Here is a 17,052-nt window from a genome sequence, read left to right as displayed (position 1 = left end):
CAAAACATATCAGGTGCAGGAAAAGATAAAAAAAACCACGACATTAAATTGATGTCACACTGAGAAATTTAAGGTCATTCCTACACCAAGGAACAACTTGAACACTGTGGATGAACACCCACGAGAGGGAAAAATCCTGCTGCTAACAAATACTTTACACTAGGAGATGAAGAAAGAAGAGCATTTAACTGGTAAAAGAAAGGGAAGCAACTGAGCCTTCGTGTTTCAGAGGTTTAAGCTATACATAATTCAGAGGAGCATCAGCTATTTCGGCCCTGCTGAGGGGTAGCCAGGTAAATTCTGTAGCCTGAGATACGCAGAAGGGCAGAGCAGATAACGTGACTGTTCCCACTGGGATTAACATTTATTACTCCAAGCGTCAATACACCAGAGACAGCAGCCTGACAGGAGCACGTTCAGCGCAGGCAGAACAGCACAGACCTCTTCTGCAGCATCCCAACGACACACGATAGAAACTGAAGAGGTTCAGCCTGCAGTCCATGGAGAGACAGATTTGAATCTGAAAGCTTTCTGCAGTAGCCAAAATTAGCTGCTCACTTGTCAGTATGAACTGACGACGTGGTACGGCACTGCCTAGGCATGTCCAAAGGAGAGAAAGACACCAGTCTGGTTTGGCACTCGTGAGGTGCTTGCTTCTGTAGACTGAAAAAAGTCACCCAAATTTATTTCTTCCAGGAGCTGAACTCCTGCTGTATTTGCTCATCCTTAACAAGAAACCCAAAGGAACTACAGGACCAATGCTCCTTCTGTGGTCTAAGAGACCAGACAAAAAAGTCTACCGTGACTCAAAATCCACACGTACAAGGTTACTCAAAGGAAGAGAAGTGGCTGCGAACTTCAGCATCTCACAGCTTCTGGCTCCATCCCGAGCACCTGTCTCAGATGTGTTTTCTAATGCTTTTGTGCTTCTCACAAGAAGTTTTTATGTATTAAAAATATCAAGACAATCTATATGAAGAGCAAGTGCTTTGTCTGTGGTAAGTTGTTCTGCTACGTATGGTGGCATTATTTCCCATGCAGGTTCAGATGAAGCATATTCCCTTGCACAAAGACAGCTCTGAAACTGCTAGACATTAACATATTATAAGAAAAATCCTGTCTGTCCTGATATCAGAGGAAAAATACACATCTCTGAAACAGTGTTTGTTAACTGATTCCCCCAGAGCAAGCAGAGGGAACACAAGGCCACACAACTGCTCTTATGAGGTTTTCACACAAATATTTGCATTGCAGAACACCCTCTGCAGCAAAATAACAGCATTTCCTAAGTTGGAATTTTATTAACCAGAAACCAAAGCATTCCTTGTTGAGATTCCCTAGCAAGCCAAATGCTGAGCTTAAACCTCTTGATGGCCACTTTCAAGCCAGTTTTCAGTGGAAATAGAAACAGCATTTTCATGGTGGAGTTCAAATCTTTACACCAGATGGAGAGTTCTGCTTACAGTTCATATTAGATTATCTTTATTAAATGCAAATTGTGCATTGATACTTATCTTACTGATCACACTAAGCAGAAATGACAGGCTGAAAGCCAAAGTTGCTTCTAGCAGCCCAGTCTTAGAAAGTCCTTGTGACTAGAATAATCTGCTTTCTTATGGAACAAGGCACGCTTCATATTTTTGCACTGAAAGGATTAAAATGACTACCTATTAGTATAGCATAGGTTTTATTTGGGATTTTAAAGTACATTTGGTATTTTTGCACTATGCAACAGTGCTTTCTAAGACTGGCTGCAAGATCTGTAGAAAATACAGCTAGCTACTAGGGACTGCAGTCAAGAAGCAGAAATTAACAGGATGTCATTCGTATATCTTACGTGGCATCAGGTGAGTTCATTTTCTCTCTGCTCTCATATATATTTAGGAAGATACTGATTTGGTACCCAGCTCCAGTAGTGTGAAGATTAATGCTGTTCAGTGCTTTAAAAACCTATGCATTAGGTGTTAATGGTGAGGGTAGAGAGAGTGAGGAATAACACAAGAATGAAAGGCAATACATTTCAATAACGGCACAAAACCCTACCAGAGCTTTCAGATTTTGGACTGGAACTAGAAAGCAGCCATTAGAAGGAAATTGGCAGCAGTGCTGTTCTCTGTGCTGCACACAGGAATCAATTAAAGTTGGAACAGTCAGCACTATAAATCGGCAGATGAAAATAAATACAATGTGTTTTCCGCTCCGAGATTGGACTACTCAAACTCTCATCCCAGAAACTAGAGGACAGCTTGTACTACTCAAATGAAAAATTGAATGATTGAAGGAGGGGATTTTAACACAGTACTATTCAATTACAGTAGATCTTGATCATCTTTGAGCATTACAAGTTTAAACTTCCACAGATCACGGAAGAATGATTCTTAACTCTCAGACTGCAAAAATACTCTAATGGTAGGGCAATGAATCAGCTGACCATCAGCTGAACACATCAGATGAATTCTGTCTCCCTGCACTGAAACTCAGAGGTTTCCCACATGTTAGGAGAGCTCCACCACAGCATGACATTAAAAAAACCCACCACATATACTAGAAGATCACAAGAAAGAAATACAGCAATCTGTTTCTGTACCATAGTTACAAGGAACTATTTGAAATTATTATTATTATTATTTAATCATCAGCTATACCTCTCCTAAAGAGCAGAGGTTGCTTTACTAATGCTGTTTTGAGTTCCACTATAAAAATGCCATTTTCCAGATGAATTATGTCTGGGGTACTAAGTATATATCCCTTGCACAATGAACTCTTTCAAACTTGTCCTATGATTCTAAACTAAAGCTTCTTTTAATTTCTATTTGGACATGCGTCTACACAGCCAGAAAGTTGCAAAGGTCCACAAGTTGCAAAGGTCCACAACGTATTTCCCCGTTATGTCTCGGTACCACTTCTCCTGGTGCCTTTCACATTATGGTTTGACAATCACCAGAGAGCCTTTGACAGTAAGGACAAAGCAGGTTTCATTTGTAAAATCTATTTTTGAGGGAGAGTTAGAAAAGGAAAAAAGGGCAGGCTGTCTCAGCTGCTGGCTTCAATTTAACATCTCTGGACTCTCAATTGCTACTTCCATCAACTTCCTGACAGACGCCTTTACAAAGACCTAAATCACTGCAGTCTATTGTGAAAAGTGAAGACTACAAAATGTCAGGGTCACTAAAGAGCTTGTGCTAGGTGTAACATCAATGTCCTTGTCAGAAATTTAGCAAAATCCCATGAATCACTTTAATTACAGGGGAAGCATTTACTTCAAAGGATGCCAGATTTTCCCTGTGGATGGGTTCCATCATTACCTCCACTTTTGTAATGTAATACATATAACGTTGAGATATGCAATATGATACTTGGACTTCAGGAAACAAAATGCATCTGCATTGATTTGTACCTGCAGACATTCACAATAATTTTAGTTTGGGAAAAAAAATTGTAAGTAGATTTCACTTTTTATTCTTTCAGGAAAAAAAGGAGAGAATGTATCATAGAGAACTGTAAAACAATAACACGCGCAGCGTACGTGCTTTGGCAATCTCTTGAACTGGCATGAACTGCTTAGAAACGCTCAACACAGCCCCTGTGCTCAGAGACACGTTCTTGTCACAAATAACACAAATGGCACAGGCGTGCTGGGATTGGGCGCCTGAAACCTTGGCAAACTACTTGAGAAAGACAAAACATTTGAGCTTCTGAAATCATTCGTTCGAGAGGGCTGCAAGGCTTTGTATGCTACTTTTCAATCCCGTCATCTTTCCGTATAAAGATATGAAAGAGGTGTTGCCATGAAAACCATGCTGTTGAGTGTGATCTTCAGTTTGTATACACAATAGACTTTGCCTACACTAGAGACTGATAGCCTGTAACAATGGTGATAAAATTAAATACTCCATTTCAATAAAACCAGATTTATTAAAGAACAGAAACTTTTTGGAATAACATCTTCAAAAGCAAAGTTTTCCCTGAACTCGTGTACTAATGAGCCACGTATTACAGACAGGTAGCGTGGCACACTATCCCTGTTACACCGTGACTAAACAGTACTTACCCAAACACTTACATTCTGAAATATGCACTCTAATGCCTTGCACTGAATTTTCCAGAAGAAAAAAGCGGCTGAAAGCTGCCTAAATTCGATCCAAAGGCAAGCTAAGAATTAGATTTCAAAGTATAAATCAAGTAATAATCAATCGAATCACATAAAAAAAATCAACTTTGAATTATTAAATCTATATTAAAAAACAGGTAGCAGTATTTCAGAAGTTGGACTATCGCATGGTTAATTAAATAATTCTAATTTCAAATTGCACATCAACTGGGATCACCTGGAAAAATATGATAGTAACCAGCTGCACTCCATCACCTGCCCTCAATTTACCATTCTGAAAGGCAACTGATTAGTTAAGTTCTGAGGGCATGCACAGAAGATATTTGTTACACTACAGCAAAATTTCTGCATTTTCTCCAATTACATTATTTTGGCTGTTGATATTTTGGGATTTTGCTTTTCCTACCTCTTTAAATTGGCTCCTACCCAATGATCACCCATCAATAATCGATAGATGCTAAAACATCAGTAATGTTTAGTTCGTGGCAGTCTGTAATACCTAAATTAATTTTAGTCTCGAGTTTATTATTTCTAGTGATTTTTATAAATGGATTTTCTGGTGCTGAGTGACAGCCCCAAGATGGGCTCTCTGCTTGCAGAGCAGGTAACAGCATGTGCTGCAGCAAGGCAAGTTTCTCCCGCGCTGCTCCTGCCTGCATGACTCAGAGCTGACATTCACAACAGGTCCTTTGTAACAAAACCCTGACAGCAAGGGACAACATTTCCCTCCCTTTGCCAAGTACCAAATGGGCCTGGGGAAAAAATCCCAGGAAAGCAATATACGATGCTGTTCTCACTCTGTTGAGAATGTGATTTCGTGGGAGAGAGCCTGATGCAGCAATATAGAGTAACGTGTCCTCGTACACCCCAATCCTTGGTACCCAGCTTCACATCCCCACCCTACACCAAGTTACACCACTCCCTAGGACATTTCCCCAAAAAAATTAAAGGCAGAACAGAGCACCAGTTCCTTTGAGGAGCCCCACAGTAAGTTACGCTGACACAGCTGACAAGACAACTTGCCATGGAGCAGAAAAGACCAACCCAGCCCGCAGGAATGCCTGACATCAGTGCTGCCACAGGAGACGGTCTCTTGAAGTGGCAGCCACAGCTTCCTAAATTCTTAGCACTCCACCAACATGAGATTTTCCTTCTTTTTTTTTTTCTTTACATTTTACTGCCTGGCTCCAGCAAAGACCTTTATTTCTAAATTAGGGATTGTTTTGGCTTCATCTCAGCAGAACTGTAATATAAATGCACATCAGGATACACCACATATTTATTCATCAGGATGCTGCTTTAGCCTAGATAATTAGAAATTTGGGCCGCTCAAAGAAGGTGCAGACTAATTTCATCTCAAAGTCTGCAGCCTAATTAGAATATAAGCTCTTTCCCCAGTTTCAAAGACAACTAAACTATAAATTACAATATAAACATAGGCAACCCAGGAGGTATTTTAGGCCTATCTTGGGACTACAATAAAATAACACATGCTTTCTACAACTGGTAATACGCAGCAGATTATGATGAGGAGGTTTAAATATCTGATACCCTACAGAAACTTATTTCCAGTAGTCTTTTCACGAAGACAGCTTTTAAAGCTTTAGACTTGGTTATTTTGAAGGTCTATTCCAACCTAGACCATGCTGTGATCCTACAGAATCCATGCGTGCTGTGTATAATCAACAAGAATCAAGAATCCTGAATAATATTTATTTTCAGTAGCCTATTATTTAAAGAGTTTTTCCACCCTCAACAGCACATCAAATGTTCTGAGAAGCTGATTCCTCAGCTACCTGGCTCAGACTTTCCCTGACCCTTGCCATATGTTCTTTGATTAGACACACTCTTGTAGCAATGCATTAATTATAATCAACATAATATAGCCATTGTTCTAGAACACATTTATTCAGTGACCTGAGGCGACCTCAGCCTGCACTGATAAGGAGCCCACTGCTTCAGGATGAACTTCTGCTTACCCGTGGTGTCCCACAGCCAGAGCTGGCCAAAACAACAGCCCCTTAGCTCTGTTCGTTTAAGCAATGGTCAGGGAACCACACACCTTTCTCCCATTAAATAACTTTTAACTTCAGGACCATTTTATCTTTCTCCCACCACAAGACCCCATTAGCACACCTGTGAGTACGCAGGCAAAGCAAGCCCTTGGATTTCCTTCCTGCTTCTCATCTCCTTGACAGTCAGACAAAAGCCACCACATTTTCACTCATGGCTTTCAGAGAAAAGCCAGAAGTGGACCCTTTCCCAGACTGACACAGCTGGAAACTGCTCTAACTTTCTCTGATAGCTGCGGTGGGCAATGCCAGCTTTATTTTTCTCAGAACAATCAGAAAACAAAACAGATGCATAGAAATATATCAACATGTCACCCAGCTTGCGGAGCATTACAGGACGCCTGTATTTCCAGATTCATTTATGCTCTAGAGATTATGTAAACACCTCTCATTTTTTCATTCTGCCAGTTGCATAATGTAACTTGGAGGAAAGTACCAAGCAGTAGAAACTCTTATGCCCCATGCAGACTGCTCAAGTTCAAAGGCTGCACTGAACACTTTGGAAGCACGCAGCAACCGAGGGCAAGTCTTGCTGAGCAAACAGTGACAATCAGAAAGAACCTGAAAACTCAGCACAGCCCCGAGATACAAGACATACAGAGAATGCTCGACAGCTCCAAAGAAACAAATTAATTCTTTTAATTGTTTACAGAAATTCCTGACTTTTGTGCATTGTCCTTTTTATTACATAAAATGAGGTGAGGTCTTTTCTATTTCTTCAAATAAGCTCCCTAAAATGGTTTCTAAAACAATCTGTCGTTGTGAGCGTGCTGGTCCAGACCTGGAAACAACTTCATCTACATCCCAGTTCAGCAGCCTCTGGATACGTGGCCTGAATAACCAGGTACTGCATTAAGGCAACCAACAACTGAACTCAAGAAATAAATACCACCTATACCTATGCATCTGCTTGTCAGTGTTACAAGTCTTGTGTCTATTCCTGAAAGTTGAAAAAGATTTCTATTTTGGTAAGATTAGTGCCCTGAAATGCAGTTTTACAAGAATCAGTACTTAGTTTCCCCAACTGAGGTAAGATGATCACATTTTCACACATAAAATCAGCATGATTAAAGACCTAGATAATACTGATAAGCCTTCTCTAAAATACATGTTGTGGAAGAACTAATGGCATTGAGAAGCATCTTTAACCTCCCCTGAATGTAAAGCATGAAAGTTACTCAAGGGAATGATTTACTAAAGCAAAACCTGAACAAGAAATTTTAGCTAATGCAACCTTACCCTCATTATCTGCTGTAACAGATCATTTGCTATTGGCAGCACGAGCAATGAATGATGGCTGTACTTTGCTACACCATACAGAAGCTTATTAGAAAAAACAAGAAAGTATGATAATGTATTTCTGTTTTGAATACACACTTATTATCCAGGTTCCTGCTCTCCTAACCCCTTTCAGGGTGCCCTTCAGTTCTACAGTTTTCATCTCAGACAAAAGATAACTGGACTGTGGGCATCCATGTGTCAGAAGTGTAGACATATGGCCTGTTCTAATTAATCCTGACAATGATATTTCTAGAGTCAAAATTCCTCAGAAATTGAACGATCTTGCATTAATCACTGCCAGTTTGTGTGTGCGTATCAAAGTTCCAAGAATAGGATATTCAAAAATAATCTGCAAGGAGTTAGAATGCCTGCATCTACTGCCCTGACTTTAAGAACATGCTTCCCATTAAAAAAATAAAAATCTTAAAACCCAGCAGGGACTACAGTGGCCAATTATTATTTCAGAGGCTAGCTTGTTGGTATAAACTGCAGTAGATTTAAGAACAGTTTTCTACCTAATTGGTTTGCCTCAGCTGCCTGAGAACCAGTAATTATGCTCAAATACTGTTTGAGTAAAAGGATTATAGCACATTTCAGTGGTGCTAAGTCTGAAACACAACACGATCAGACAAAGCATAATAGGACAGCACTGCGATGAAATGAGAAGTGGTAAGCGTTGTTCTGCTCGTGTTGGGTTTGCTGATGTGGGGCGTACAGCTCGTGAGTGCATCTCTGCTGTCAGAGCACGCCAGGACCAGCCATGTGTGGCTGCTCAGCACGGGACCCCTGGGCTGTGACCCGTGCCCACAGCTCCCATTCCCCAGGTCAGATTGGGCCCAGTGCAGGAGAGCTGCGACCCCTGTGCTGTGCCCACCCTGGGGCCTAGGCCCCAAATACATGTGGTAGGACAAGAAAAGATAAATTTGGCACGGATGGACTCTGCAGAAAGCTTCCTGAAGAAATTTCCTCTCAGACAAACAGGAGAAATGCTAGAAATAACCAGGAGATTGAGCAACAGGAAAAAAAAATCATAAAATTTGGCTTACTTCTCTATCAAATCCAGTGTGACTCCTGGCACCAGTCTGACACTCTTCTGCATACAAAACCTGTGGAGGAGAGAATAAAAATAAAACATACAAATTGAATATTTAATGACAAGGTTCAGCGGAAAGAATGTGGAAGAAGGTTTCTTTATTACAATGCTTCTGCTTTTAAAATAGTGTTTGGGTAGAAAACTTTGCCACAGCATAATAGGAGTCGAACAAGGCCCTCAATTTTTGTCACACTCATGATTATGCGACGATTTCCATCATCAGGTGTCAAACCTGGGGTGTTGGAACTGTCACGGTGACAAGTTCTCCGAGGCACAGCGGAGGGAAAAGGGTTCACAGCCACCCAGCACGGTCTCTGGGGAGTGCCAAGGAGGCAGGAGCACGCTCCTAGAATAATGATCAGCGCGGGCCGGGCTTCCCTGGCACAGCACGCAGGGCAAGAGAGAGAGGCAGACACCGAGAGGGATGTGTCAAGTTCAAGCACCTCAGTTATTTAATTAAAAAAAAATGCTGACTCCACTTCCTTAGCATTGCAAATACCGCTACTTCAGAAACGCCAGCTCTGGAAGACACAAAGCCCGTTAGCACGAGTGTTTGCTGCTCGAGAAATCCCATCAGCAGCTAACGCCAGGCACATGTGGGAAGGCAGCACGACCGCCAGCAGGGCTTCCCACTGCTTGCCTCCCTCCTCCAAAGCTCCTGGGGATGTGTTTTGTGGCCCAGAGAGCAGAATCAGAAAGCAATTGTTCTGGGAAGAAAAAGCAGCTAATTCATTTGGGAAGTGACTTCGTTCCCAGCCCACTTCCCCAGCATTTCAGAAATCTATTATCTGCTGTTTAAGGAAGATGTGACCTGACCCACCAGCCTAACAAGTCGATGTTTAACCCCCACGCTTCAGCCTGTGCTGGAACACAAGGCTCTGCAGGCTGGGCAGTACTGGGGGATTTGATGATCTGGTAAACCTCTCCGCATCCAGCAGGAGCTGGAATTATTGCAGCAAGTGTCCCTCCTTTCACCACCACATCCGCATCCAAAAGGCTCCTCCCTTGGAAAAGTTACAATTTACAGCGATTACTTCTTTAAAGATCAAGCTGTGCATAGCTCGTTCTTGAAACCTTGAGGACCCTCCAGTTTTCCTTGTGGTATCCATTGCCTGCAGGATATCCATTATTGCTAAGAACAGGGATGAGCTCTGAAAACCTAAGTGGTCTCTAGACTGCTTTATTGATGCACATGCTATCCCTCATTAAAAAAAGAAATCATAAAACTATCTATGAATGCTAGAGTGAAGCCTCTATAAAATCTTTTAAAACATAAAAATCTTGCGACATTGCATTACAGAACCACACAGGGAAACACTGCTCCCGAACAAAAACTGCAAGCAGATTTCAGCACAGCAGAATTAGGTTATTGGAATCAGATTGGAGTCTCCCTGTAGACTGTGGATGCCAAAACACTTTCTAACTTTTCTGCTCAATGCCTCTACATTATGACATATCTGAAAGGATTAAAACAGAGCCAGCACAACTTTGGGCTGTGAAACATTTGTTTTCTATAAAGAAAGAATGGTTCCACCTATCAACATGTCACACAGTATTTTGTATTTACTTTGGAAGCCTCTCATCTGAGTTATGATTTGACCTAACCTCACTCAGCGATATTTTACAAGCTCACAGATTAATAGGACAGAGCTGCAAGCTGTTGCAAGACGGTGTCAAAGAAGGATGAGCTTGCTAGCCCTGTGCAGCACTGCCAGCCTCCTCCGGGCCAGGCAGCAGGAGACCCACAGCTGATGAGCAGGATCTCGTGTGGCAGCAGAGTGCATTGGCCACAGGGCAAACAAAACGTTTGCCTCCTTTTTGCAAGGATTTCTCCTAACCACAAAGCTTTTGATTACAGCTGGTTGGATTAAGCAGCAGAAAGCTTCCCCCCTACCTCCGGACATTCAGGATGCTTAAGAAACGCAGAAATTGTAGGAAATGCTTGGCACAGTGGCAATAGCGAGATGTGCACACCTTTGAGGGTCAAGTATAAACACCCATTTTCACACAGTAAATGTGTTGTACAGCTGTCACTTAGCTCTTCCCTAGGGAGCTGCACTGTAGGCAAGATGTAAATAAGCTTAGATCTCAGCTATTTCGGTCAAGCCCTTGGATCCTCAAAGTTAAGGAAATAAAACCAGATCACATTAGACTTAGTGAAAAACACCCTTTCTGCCCTCACCACAGATCTCTTTGGTATTTACCTGAATGAGAGCGAAGCAGCAAGTGCTTACTGCTTGTGTATATACTTGACCGTTAGAGGATTTCTTTTAAAAATCTCCACCATCACTATGAACATTTTGAAAAAGATTAGTTCATTAAAATCCCATTTAACCAGTAACAGACTATCTGCATTTCCTCTCTAGCTACCAGCAATTGCCAAGAAAATGTACTTGTAAACAGAATGTTCCTCATCCTGTATCTGCAACCCCCCTTTCAACACTCCAAGGCTCTAAACGTGATGTCTCCAGTGAATGGTTGGTGTCCTCAGCACAACCATCAGGCAAGATATGCTAGAGCTGCGAGTAAACATACCAATAAATGCCAAGCAATAAAGAAGAAAAGCAGAAATACGCATAACAATATTCAACCAGATTCTGTGCAGAAAACAGGAATATTTTGAAACTCAATTTAGTTTCTTTAACTCTGAGACAGATTAGTCCAGTTAACCCCCAAAATGTTATAGCAGAAATGCAAAATAAAGGCATTGGAAAAAGAATATTTACCTGACCCAACATAAAATCAGCTGTCACGAGTCAAGAGCTATCAAGAGCTATTCTCCAGGCACTTACAAACTTGTTATATTTGGGTTCCAATATACACAGCTGCATATCTAAAATTCCTAAGTCTGCGCCCCCAATATATATAAATATTTATTTATTTATTGGTTTGGGTGGGGTAGGGTGAGGGGTGTCCCAGCACTTTTCAGGAGCCCTGTAGCCTTTATACGAGTGGGTCCTTCAGACAATTTAGATGAGCACAGCCTTCTCCCCGATGCGTAAAATTGTGACAATATACATGCGGCTCGTTTATGTGATAAGGGACTGGCGCTATCATAAGCATATGACACACCGCTGATCACAGCTCCCAACAGAGTTGCCTTTTTACTTTAGACAGTGCATGAGACATAGATCTGCTGCTCAAAACAATGCACCAACTGGATGTTAATTTCTGCCTGTTTCTGCAACAGCTGGGTCTCCTTCCTGGACAGTTGGGTCAATATTAATGATCCATATGTCTTATCTTTAAGCTTACCTTATATATAGTTGCAACATACATTTGGAATGTCAGTACAAAGTTAACCCGAACTTATACACTACATTCCTGAAATTGTCAGACAGTTTTATTAAGAGTTTTGTGCTTTCCCTTCAGAAGGACACAATTGACCTGCATTTCTCTCACTGACATCAATTTTTCTTTCCCTGAAGTAAGGCTGAAGTGGATGAATCTGCAACCCCATTTAATAAGTGATTTTGTCTATCAGTTTTCTCAAAGCACAGAACAAAATGGGATGTACAGGAATTTATTCACCCAGCTTTCATTTGCCCATAAATTCCATACATGAAACCTCATTAGCCTGTCAGTCTGGAATTGCAAAAATGTTATATTTCAAAAGGAATTCTGTAGGGTTCTTGATCAACTTTAATAAAAGGGCCTGACTGAATTAAAAGAGTTTTAATTTTAATTGTCATTAAATTAAATTTTAATTGTCATTAAAATTGTCATTTTAATGACAAAGGCTTACATCTTTATTTTTTGTTCCCTGCCTGTTTCAGTGCACAGTTTGCCTCAAACAACTGGAATGTTGGAGTGGAGTCTGGCTTTGCCTCTGTTACGTTTAACAGCAGTGAATAACAACGCTCTGCAAGCAAGCTCTTCTTTACAGAATTTGCACGGATAAAAATACAACCGTAATAATGCCAATCAATAGGGAATATAAAGGGAGTGTAATCTGCAGAGTAAAGAGCAATTTTTTTTTATGTGCAATAAGCAATACACATAATCATTAGGTTAGATGTAGTAGGAAATGTCTCACTAAGCAGGAGTTAGCATGGCACCCACCAGCATCAACACCAGGAACAGCTGAGGTTAACAGTTGTAAACCTGAACAGCATTTTTACATTTTCTGTCAAGCAAATGAGACAACTCCAAATATCTCACCCTTCTGCCAGGAGCAGCTCTGCTCAGGAGCCTGCACTGATCCAGCCACATTCCCATGGAGATGAAGCAACAGAAAATGCCTGAACAGACCATAATATCCAAAACACCTCTCAATATATGTAAACTGTGCATTAAACACTGCAGCGTAAGCAGGTTTAATGTTTGGAGGAGACTTCCTTCCAACAGAAACAACCCTTACAGAGCCTTTGCATTTCCACATTAATGATGGTGTGAACTGAAACAGTTCTGTATCACAAGACAAGGAGGACACTGAACTCTCAGTACCAAGAGTTCTCATTTTTAACAAGTTTCAGTTTGCTACAAACCAGTTAAGTCTCAACAGGATCACAGCCCATGCTATGGATTCCCACAAAGACTTTATGAAATAGTTAAAACAACAAAAATTAAGCAATAACACTGCTTCTTCATGGTTCTGATTTAACTCACATGCACAATACTAAGTTATTCAGAATAATTACAAGCCTCAGTTCAGGCAACCTGTATAGCATTTAATTCTTCTCTCCACATCACCATGGAGTTTCGATGAAAACATTCTCCCTGGAACTTGAACTCAAACCTCTGTTGGCCGGATCCTTCACTGGTTTTTGTTTACTGGTTTTGCACTCCATTCAAATAATGTTTTTTTCTTTAAAGAAAAAAGCTACAGTCATTGTATTTGCCAAGTCGCATTCATTGTCACCTGTGGCTAGCCTTGCACAATCTAGGTGGAACATTCACTTAGATTTCAAAGTCTCCATGGATTAAAACCAGCAGAAACAAACCTGTAATTCCTTCACATTGCACTGCTTGGACAGCAGTGATCTAACAGTGACCATATGACAAAAGTAGTTCCACGGTAAAACTGTATTTTCCTGTATATATATTTCTATATATATATAAATATACATATATAATATATATATATTTCCTGTATATATATATTTTTTTTCCTGTATATATATGTAACACAGTATTTCTAAAAGTTCCCCTAAAGGAATTTTGCTGCATGGTGACTTCCTTAGCTTCTAAAGAGAAGAATTTACACAGGCAGCTCGAGAATTTTCACGCAGCGGAGTTGAGGACTGTCCTACCACCAGCACATCAGCACGGAGATGGGCGTACAAGCAAGGCTCCCAGTCACGGCAGTCACCTTGGCAGTGAAGAGCTGTCAGGTACAGGCTGGATTGGAAGGCAGCCTACTCCTTCCCTTCCCCTGTCCCAGAGGGGAAGCAACCATTCTCTCAGGATTTGAAGAGATTAAGTGTCTCTGCCTCATCAGGCTCAGTCCCTTGCATGTCTGGAAGTGCTCACTTGTGAGTTTTGATGAGTGACTAGTATTGTAACTGGACTAGCTATTTTAGAAAAACAACATCATGATTCATTTTTACAGTAGAAAAAGCAAAAAAGTAATTCAAAAATGACTGTAAAGCTATGAGAGGAGTACATAGCTGCCTAACTTATTCAGAGGTTTGTCATTCCCTGGCACAAACTCTAGCCTAGGCTCCCGTAATGTCAGACTCCACGTCCCTGACGCCTGGGTTGGAAAACCATTTTCTCATTAGCTCTCTTAAAACCTTCCCTCTAAGCTATTCCTCATGTCTCTGAAGCTCTTTGCCATGAGTCACAGAAGACTTATCAAAGACTTATTATTATCTAAGACTTAATCCTATGTTTTACAAGCAAAACGTACCTATCCAAAGGCACTATGTATCTACACCAGAAACTGGTCAAATTAACTCACTTTGCAGGAGTCAAAGCAAGCGTAAGCATTGTAAGTTACTACGAGTATCTCCAAAAGCCAAGTAACTCTTGAAGATGCAGTGACTCAGCTGTTTACCATTGTCTGCGACGTCTGTATGCTTCTGCCTGTTCTAACCGAGTCTAGCGAGTGACCTGGAGTTTTTTGTTCTGGACTACAAATAACTTTAAGAGGATCAAGTGAAATGTGCTGATAGGAATGAATCAACGGAGCCGTGTACCTGGGGGGACATCCTGCGTATCTCACACCGTGTCCTCAGCCGGCACCACAACTCTTTGTGATCCTCCTGCTGTTGGGGAACAATATTGTTCTTTGAAAGCTCCTGCTATCTCCAGCAGGCTTTTGCATCTTTCTGCCCAATTAACTTGGTATGTCATTCTGTAACATCTTTCTTTGGTTTATCGCTCAATTTCTTTCACTACAGCATTATTTAATGCTGCTGCATTATTTACAGCAACAGCAATATTTGGAATATGATTTGTATGAAGGGCAATTTGCAAAGAGTTGTATTGTACTGTGTACTATTTCGGCTCTCTGAAGAAGCAGATATTTAATTCCCAGAACAGTAAATCCCTTAATCTGAGCAAACCTAGATATTGAGCTGGAATCTAAAATGTAATATGTAGAAGATAATTTTTTCACCTTTCTAGTTCTGATTAATAAAATGCTATCCCAAATGCATAGTTCAAATCCTGTAATTGAATACTGCAGAGAAAATTTAGGTTAGATAAAGCACTTGGCTTAAGAAAAAAAATCTATTATTTCAACAGACAAAATACACAAATTATGCACTTGCCTTCAATAATGGGGAAGATACTTACCATCTCAGAGCGATTTTGATTGGCGTAGTAAGGCATGATGTGAAAAGGTCAGCTGGCAGATCGGGGATCATAGGTAGCAATTCATTAGCTTCACATGCTGCCAGCTGAATGCAGTTTTTCATGGATGGAGGCAAAGGCATTTGAGCAAGTGGATGGTTTGGGTTAATTGCAGCCACCTGAACAGACCAAAGAAATTACGTGGTGAATTTGGTCATTCCGGAAAGTAAATTTCTGTACCATCTCAAAAATAAGCAGTGAAGAGCTATCCAAGTCCAGTATCTTTGGATTCAGAGAAAAACATCAATAATCTTTCCCATGCCTTTCTGAAACAAAACAAACAATTCAACCTCCTAATTTTGATTTGTGGTACTCAAGGATTGTTAAATGAATAGGGCAAAGAAATTTTAACACCTGCAATACCTTTGCTGCCCCTTCATTCAGGATCTACAAAACAAAGAGCTGTCACAGTGATCTCTACGTTGTGTTATCCAAGCAAACAGAATTAAATTCCTTTCAAAAACCAACAATTCGGGTTTTTTGCCAACCTATTAAGGTGATACAGTTGACTAATAAACTCATTCTTTACCATCCTCGTACATTCTGTCTTCAAAACACATACATACGTTGCATCTTCAAAATTCTGTCTCGAGGAAATTACTTTGGTGTCTCACAGGGGTTTATAGGGAACAGAATGCTTGTGTTACAGACCCAGAGCCTGGCACAACCATAAACCTCTTGTCTAGCAAAACACCCAAGTAAGCTACAGAGAAGTTTCAGGTGATATTTCACAAGTTCTCCAACCTATTAGTTTTTCTGATTCTTTAAATATTCTTTTTTCCGTTCTAATCCCAGAGGGAGCACTGACACACTTCGGCTTTCTCAAACTGCCCAGATTAGCTCAGACCCGCCCTTGCTCCTCGTTGAGCTGCAGTGCTTTCAGCAAGGATTGGTGCAATAGCTTCGGTGGAAACGAACCTATGCTCAAGTCATTACTTTTCCACTAGTGATATTTACTGCACTTCTCATTAAACTGAATCTGTACACTAATAACTAAAAAAAGATAATTACAATAACGAAAAGATCTTTTATTTGAAGAGAGGCATGAGAGACTGTGAGAAAAAGCATTAGCTCTTTACCGATGTATAAATATAAAGCAGTCAACGTGCTTATAGCTATTAATTCCTTAAAGAAAGACTTGCTCTCTGGACATCCTCATAAATGGGCTCTGCAGGTGGGAAGCACATTTACATGAATTTTCTGCTTTCTGAGTCGTGCGAAGCCCTGCAGACTTGACATTTGTCATGCTCTGGTACTGCCCCTGTTCTGATGCAGAAGTAGCTCATACTCCAAGACGGGCTCAACTTGTGGCTTCTACACAGCAAGACAAACTAAAGGAGCTGCAACACGTGCAATGTAAATATTTGCCCATTAGGAGATGAACTACTGACAAGCAGAAAGTGAACATACAGTACCAGCTAGCAGTTACAGACCCTCGGATTTCTAGGGATAATGATACAGCAAAAGTCTTTTACAAAGTAAGCGTGAAAGAGAGGGTAAAGCCCAGTGGGAACCTTTATTTTTGCATCCTTAGAACATCCACCAAAGTCAAATTTTCTAGATTGCTTAGTTCCCTACAAATGTAGCTCTTCATAGGGCAAGACACGGAATAAGTAGATGGCTGAAGAAGGTTAAATACAAATTGGTTAAAAACAAAATATAGTAATTCACAACTGCAAGAACAGTAAATAAACCAT

At 40.7% G+C, this 17,052-nt stretch overlaps 1 protein-coding gene across 5 annotated transcripts in view; it reads right to left on the bottom strand.

The window, feature by feature from the left end:
• Positions 1–17,052, bottom strand: part of RPTOR (regulatory associated protein of MTOR complex 1) — a 136,234-nt gene that overhangs the window by 76,811 nt on the left and 42,371 nt on the right. For all 5 annotated transcript variants that reach the window (XM_082775074.1, XM_082775075.1, XM_082775076.1 and 2 more), the window contains 2 exons: positions 15,299–15,474; positions 8,511–8,570 (listed from right to left, as the gene is read on the bottom strand). In XM_082775074.1, coding sequence (XP_082631200.1) covers positions 8,511–8,570; positions 15,299–15,474 — 236 coding nt within the window. The remainder of the gene's footprint in view (positions 1–8,510; positions 8,571–15,298; positions 15,475–17,052) is intronic.

This window comes from Aythya marila (genome assembly GCF_965140915.1).
Source record: "Aythya marila genome assembly, chromosome: 18".
Classification (NCBI taxonomy): Eukaryota; Metazoa; Chordata; class Aves; order Anseriformes; family Anatidae; genus Aythya; species Aythya marila.
This window is presented reverse-complemented; position numbering and strand designations above follow the sequence as displayed.